The sequence below is a fragment of the Malaclemys terrapin genome, chromosome 12 (genome assembly GCF_027887155.1).
Source record: "Malaclemys terrapin pileata isolate rMalTer1 chromosome 12, rMalTer1.hap1, whole genome shotgun sequence".
NCBI lineage: Eukaryota > Metazoa > Chordata > Testudines > Emydidae > Malaclemys > Malaclemys terrapin.
The window spans coordinates 16,959,203-16,965,337 of record NC_071516.1 but is presented as its reverse complement, the minus strand read 5'-3'; the positions used below and the strand labels follow the sequence as shown (position 1 = coordinate 16,965,337).

Here is a 6,135-nt window from a genome sequence, read left to right as displayed (position 1 = left end):
CCCTCTTCAATCCCCACTTGCCCAGGGCTTCCCCGGCCCGCACCTGCTGTCCCTGGAATGCAGAGGGCGCAGGTGGCATCTGGTTGACACGTGTGAGCTTGCAGCCTGGGAGAGGAAGCAAAGTTCACCAAAGAGACAGGAGCTGTCTTGAAATCTGTGCTAATGCCTCCCTCTGTAGCAGCTCTTTAAAGACATGTGCTGCTTTGGGGACCTAAACACGCAGCTGGGCCTGAGCACAAGCATATTAGCTTGCGCAAGTCTCCCTCGAGAGAAACCCCTTCTTTCGGGACAATCTGCGAAAGCTGGACCCAAACTGGACCTCACTGGGTGCGTTCTGTGAGAGAGGTCCCAGCTAGAGGGGCTGGGCCTGGGATTTGGTTCTGCTTCTGGTGGAGGGAAGAGCCAACTGTGATGTTCAAAGGCGGTCTGGATTGAAACTTCCCCAAAGTCTGTCCATGGCAGCGCTTGGACTGTGTCCCTAGCCAGGACAGGGATCAGAGGCGGAGAGCATGTCTGCGTATTGCTTGAAACCTGAGAATAACTGTGCTAAAGGGTGGAATTGACAGCAATAGAAAGGAGCCTCCTTGGGCACAGTCAGCCTGACTCTGTGCGTCTCCCATTTAGTGCTTTGCAAAGGCGCCTCTGACCGGTAACTCGGGGGGCCCTAATTGCTCTTCTCTGTGCCCCACACGTGTGGGGGGGCTCTTGCCAGCACGGACAATGGGACTCAGTGCAGCCGGTCAGCGGGATGGCTTTGCCCGCGCAGGCTGCGGTGAGTGCAGAGAGGGGCTGGAAAGGTCTCTGTGCGGAAGCCTCACCTCGTCCTGGCCCAGCGCCCTGGGGCTCCGGGAGCTCTGGCCGTGCTGGGACTCCGGAGCTGGGCGAGAACACGCTGCACCTACTGGACCACAGAACTGCAGAGACCCTCCCCGTCGCCGGCCATTGGCTGCCAAGTGACAAGGGGCGTGTCCGTCTCGCCCCCTCCCGGGCCCATATTAGCAGCCGCGAGCTGGTGGGCTGCTGAGGTTGGTTGCTGCAGCCGGGGGACTGGCCGTCGGGGGCAGAGGATTTTAGGGCCAGCGTCCCTTGGAGGCCCGGGTAGCTGGGGAGAGTGAGCGAGCGAGCGGAGACGCGCCTGGCCGCAAGATGCCGCGCTCCTTTCTGGTGAAGAAGCATTTCTCGGCCAGCAAGAAACCCAACTACAGCGAGTTGGAGAGTCAGACTGGTAAGTGTCCCCGCCACGGGGGCTGCAGGGGGGCGCTGGGATCTGCAGGATGGCGCTGCGGGCTGGGCACGGGGATGGAGGGGGGCGCTGAGGGCTGGGCACGGGAGGCGCTGGAGGCTGGGCACGGAGACAGGAATTGGAGGGGGCGCCGGGAGCTGGAGTTGGAATGGGAGCTGGGCACGGGGGCAGGAGCTGCAGGGAGGCGCTGGGGACGGTGTGGGGCTGGAAAAGGGCACTGTCCGCAGTGCACGGTGACTTCGCCAGGCTGGTGCGCCCCGGGCACGGGAAGCTGCGCGTGTTGCGTCTAGGGCGCCACGCACGTGCGAACACCGCGGGCGTGAGCGGAGCCAGGGGCGCGGCCCGACGGGTACCTGCCCGGGGCTGCGTTGTCCGCGCAGGGGTCTCCCGGAGGGAGCCCGGCATGTGGCTGCTTTCCATGTGCTGGCGCCGGGAGGGCCGGCCGGGCGCGGTGCATGGGCAGCGCACCTGCCTCGCAGCCTGAGTCACGGGCACCCATGGCCCAGTCTGCGCCCCGGGTTAGAGACGCCGCCCGCGCTGATCCGATCGTAGGGTCGCGCTGCAGGGTAATGCCCCGCTCCGCGTACAGCACCTGCGATCCAAGCGTGGCCCGGCCAGGAGCTCTGGGCCCCCACGGCAGCCCCGGGAGCGGAGGGACCCCGCTTTCTTAGCGCGGGTCGCGCTGCTGGGGCCCGATTCTGCCCCCACCGCATTGAGTTCAGTCAGCGGTCCCGTGGCTGCGCATCCTGGGACTGGCTAACCGCCGCCCGCTCTGCTTCTTTCCAGTGATCGTGTCGCCCTTTCTGTACGAGAAGTGCCCCCTGTCCCTCATCCCCCAGCCGGAGGTCCTGAGTCCGGGGGCCTACTACCCCCCGCTTGTGTGGGACACGGGGCTGCTCTCCAACTTCTTCACCTCGGAGACGGAATACAAGACATGCGCCGCTTCCCCCAGCCCAGAGTCCAAGCCCCTAGACCTGACCTCCCTGTCCAGCGAGGAGGATGAAGGCAAGACCTCTGACCCGCCCAGCCCGGCCTCTTCTGCCACCGAGGCGGAGAAATTCCAGTGTAGTCAATGCAACAAGTCCTACTCCACCTTTGCCGGCCTTTCCAAGCACAAACAATTGCACTGTGATTCCCAGACCAGGAAATCTTTTAGCTGCAAGTACTGTGAGAAGGAGTACGTGAGCCTGGGGGCTCTCAAGATGCACATCCGAAGCCATACCCTGCCCTGCGTGTGTAAAATCTGCGGCAAGGCTTTCTCCAGGCCCTGGCTCCTGCAGGGCCACATCAGAACCCACACAGGTAACAGCTGACTCTGGAGTTTCTCCCTTATCTCCTCCTGCTCTTGCCTCAACCCCCAGGCCTGCAGCCTGAGAAGCATCTTATCTGGGGGAGAGAAGGACTTCCCAAACCCTGGGACCTCTCTCTGTAAAATGTCCTTTAAATACCTTTCTGCTAAAATCACAGGGCAGATTCCTCCTGGGTGTAAAATCAGGGGAACTCCATTCAGTTCAGTTTGCACCTCTTGAGGATCTGGGCGCAGGTGTTCTAAAGAGCACACAGAGAATTAATGTTGAAAGCTTGAGCAGAAATGCACTTTCAGTGACAGTTTTGTGATTTGGGTGTGTTCTCACCCTTCTGTTAACAGCTAACCTGCTTACCTATGCAAGACCGCTCCTGCTCCTCTTCTCTCCCCCCCCCCACCTTCCCCCACTCTTTTTTAGCTCCTGCAGTAAAGTTCACATTATAATCTGCAGTCTTTCCTTCTGCTAGTGTCAGGGTTGTGGACGCTGGAGAGAACTTGACCACCTTGATATGAACACTGGCCCGTTACCCAGCATCCCTTTAATTCTCCAGGCATATGAATCCCTCATGAATCAAGGAGGATAAGCTTAGTTCCAACACAAAAGCATCATTTCAAACCTCATTGATTTTCATTGTTTGGCTAATGGTACTATTGAGCAGGGAGTAGGGGACACTGAAGGCTCATGGTCTGTGTAGGCAGGTGCTTTAATGTAGCAATGCTGTTAGCATCGTGCACCTGTTACTGTAATGCCCCAGGCAAAGCAACAGACTTGCAGCTGCCAGCCTGTTGAAGCTTTTAGCTTTTAATCCAAGAAGTATCACATTTACAATGCATCTCCCTCAGCATCCTTTGTGCTTGTTACAGGGATAGTTTAATTGTTACTTGGCACTGATTTCACACCCTCTTGAAGTACTAAAGATGATGTTTGAAGGAAACTAGAAAGACTTAATTGTGCTTTCTAAATTGAGCAGGCACATTTCTTTCTCCAGCCTTTCTGCTAGGAATTCACCCTGCTTTTCAACACTGGGAGGTGGATGAACAGAAAAGGAAATAGCTATACTCCAGTTTTAGAGCCCTCTGCTTTCAAACACTGCCTGCTGTGACACAATTAATAATAATACTTACTGTGCAAACAGTCAGGTTCAACAACACACCTTCCCATGAAATATTTGTGTCCTTAATTACTTTGTGAAATCGTGGGGTTTTTACCTTTCCCTGGCTTTACTTTTCAGACCATTTCATGTAATTGTTTGGGAATGCTCTTTTTACTACTTAATTCCTAAGTGTAGCATTTTGTCTAAGTGGATCACACACACATACCAATGTACGTGCATTTATACAGAGAGATTTATAAATGCCCTTTAAAATCTCAATAATACTCAGCACTTCTTTTCAAAGAGCTTTTAACAAACTTTGCCCATTGAATGGCTCACTCTTTGATATTCTCCATGTGTTGATGCACTATTTAATTGTGAATGCTTCTTTGTTTTATAGGTGAAAAGCCTTTTTCCTGTACACACTGCAATAGGGCCTTTGCTGACCGCTCTAATCTCCGAGCCCACCTGCAGACTCATTCAGATGTAAAGAAGTATCAATGCAAAACCTGCTCCCGGACTTTCTCCCGAATGTCACTACTTCACAAACATGAAGAAACGGGCTGCTCTGGAACTCGCTAAAGGTTCTAAACCCCAAGGACTCTTACATGCAAATACATGTATTGTTACTAGTTTCTATAGGAGGTAGTTTCCTTCATATTGCCATTACAGTGTCTATGAAGCCCTGTATATCCAGCTGCTTTGGGCCTTAAATGATATTTTTACCATGCTCTTCATCTTTATACCTCTGGCGCAATTTAAAGGTCTGATCCTTCTTCCATTAAAGTCAATAGTGAAACTCTAATTGACTTCTGTCACCACAGGATCAGACCCTCTACTATGATTGACTGCCTTATAAAATGAAGGCATGAAGAGTTTCCCTCGACTCCAGCTAAATTCAGTGGATGCAGGATCAGGCTTATTGATATCAATCTGAGTGTTGCTATAGACTTAACAGGTGCCTGTTGGTTGCTGAAGTCACTCAGCACCTTGCAGGATTGCGCCCTGAACCATGACATACAGCTGGTCTGAAATATATATCACAGTTGTGTGTGTAGTTTTGTTTTATTTTTTTAATGAAGGACAAAAGCGAAGTGTTAAACATAAACCCCTTCTTCTCCTTGATTGTGTATATGCCGCCTGCAGAAGGTGTAACTATGCAATAATACAGTATCACATTAGTTCTCAAGCAGCTGCTTCTCCCCCAGCACAATGACAATTTGCAATGCCTACAAGATTAACAATGTCCATAAAAGGCATTGGTAGCCATTTCAAACAAGAATCCTGTTTACAGAGCAGCTATGCACTCAAGCACCTGTTAATATGACTCTTAACAACTGCTTTTCAAGAGAACTGTGACTAATAGCAGGCACTTGTCAGATGATACAATGGTGGCTTGTGCAAAGCACTGGCCATTGACAGGTGTGTGCCAAAAGAGCTATTTATGGTTATTGACAGGTGCCTAGTGAATGCATCTTTCTTTGTACATTGTTTTCACACAATCATAACAGAGTATGTTTACATTTCAAAGGTACACTGGTATTTATATTTTTGTGCCACAATTTTGTACTGATGAAACTTTTATATAATTATATACAGTTTATTGATATTCAATAAAATGGTTAATTTATAATACGGTCTTGTGGCTACTTTTTTTTTTTTTTTTTAAACAGTGAATTCACACTTGAAACTGCAAAAAAATATATACTAGGGACCAGACTGTGACTCCCACTCATGTGCGTAGACTCCTTGTCAGATTATGTGTTAATAATGGCTCACTAATGTGAACAAGGGGTACTCGCAGTCTGGCTCAAAAACTGATGACAACACTTTAAATTCCTGAAAGCTCTTATGAGCCTATGTAGCTGAAGGTAAATGGCAGTGGTAATCTGACCGTAGCACCAGTAGTAGTAATATGTCCTGAATGCCCATGAAAAGGGATAGTACGTGACTGTAATCATGGAGATGGTTTTTTAGATAAAATTTGTGGTGCAGATGCAAAGAGCCTTTGTTAGAGTAAAATTAAAAAGTGGTGCATTTGGGGGAATTACATGATGTCTTAATCACAAACACAGCTTATCCTTTTCTCTTTTCACTTGAGTCAGAGACAGCGGACATGGAAAAGACCTATTAGGTCATCTCCCATCCACCAAACAATGCAAGAATGTTCTCAGAGGTTATTTTCTAGTGCTCTTTTCCCAGAAATATCCCAATCACTTCCCTTGGGACACTATTCAAGGATCTTAGCCAATGTCACAATCAGAAAGTTTCTCCTGACATCAGCCTAAATCTGTACCCTTTGTAGCACTGAAAAGGGGTGGATGACCCTATGATAAGCACAGTGCTGGGGTGCAGGTGATTTGGCTGCCACTGCAGTTTTAAACTTCACAATTTATGGCTTGTTTACACTTGAAAGTTGATTTAGATTGAGGTTGAATGTGAATTTAAAGCATGACAGCTATTCCCGATTAGCTCCACGTGTAGACAAGCCA

At 50.4% G+C, this 6,135-nt stretch overlaps 1 protein-coding gene across 1 annotated transcript; it reads left to right on the top strand.

The window, feature by feature from the left end:
* Window positions 1-1,013: 1,013 nt before the first annotated feature.
* SNAI1 (snail family transcriptional repressor 1) lies at window positions 1,014-5,254 on the top strand. The gene is made up of 3 exons (XM_054045691.1): window positions 1,014-1,225; window positions 2,030-2,545; window positions 4,044-5,254. Exons 1-3 carry the CDS (start codon window positions 1,147-1,149, stop codon window positions 4,223-4,225), a joined length of 777 nt encoding a protein of 258 aa, XP_053901666.1. The 5' UTR covers window positions 1,014-1,146; the 3' UTR covers window positions 4,226-5,254.
* Window positions 5,255-6,135: the final 881 nt, after the last annotated feature.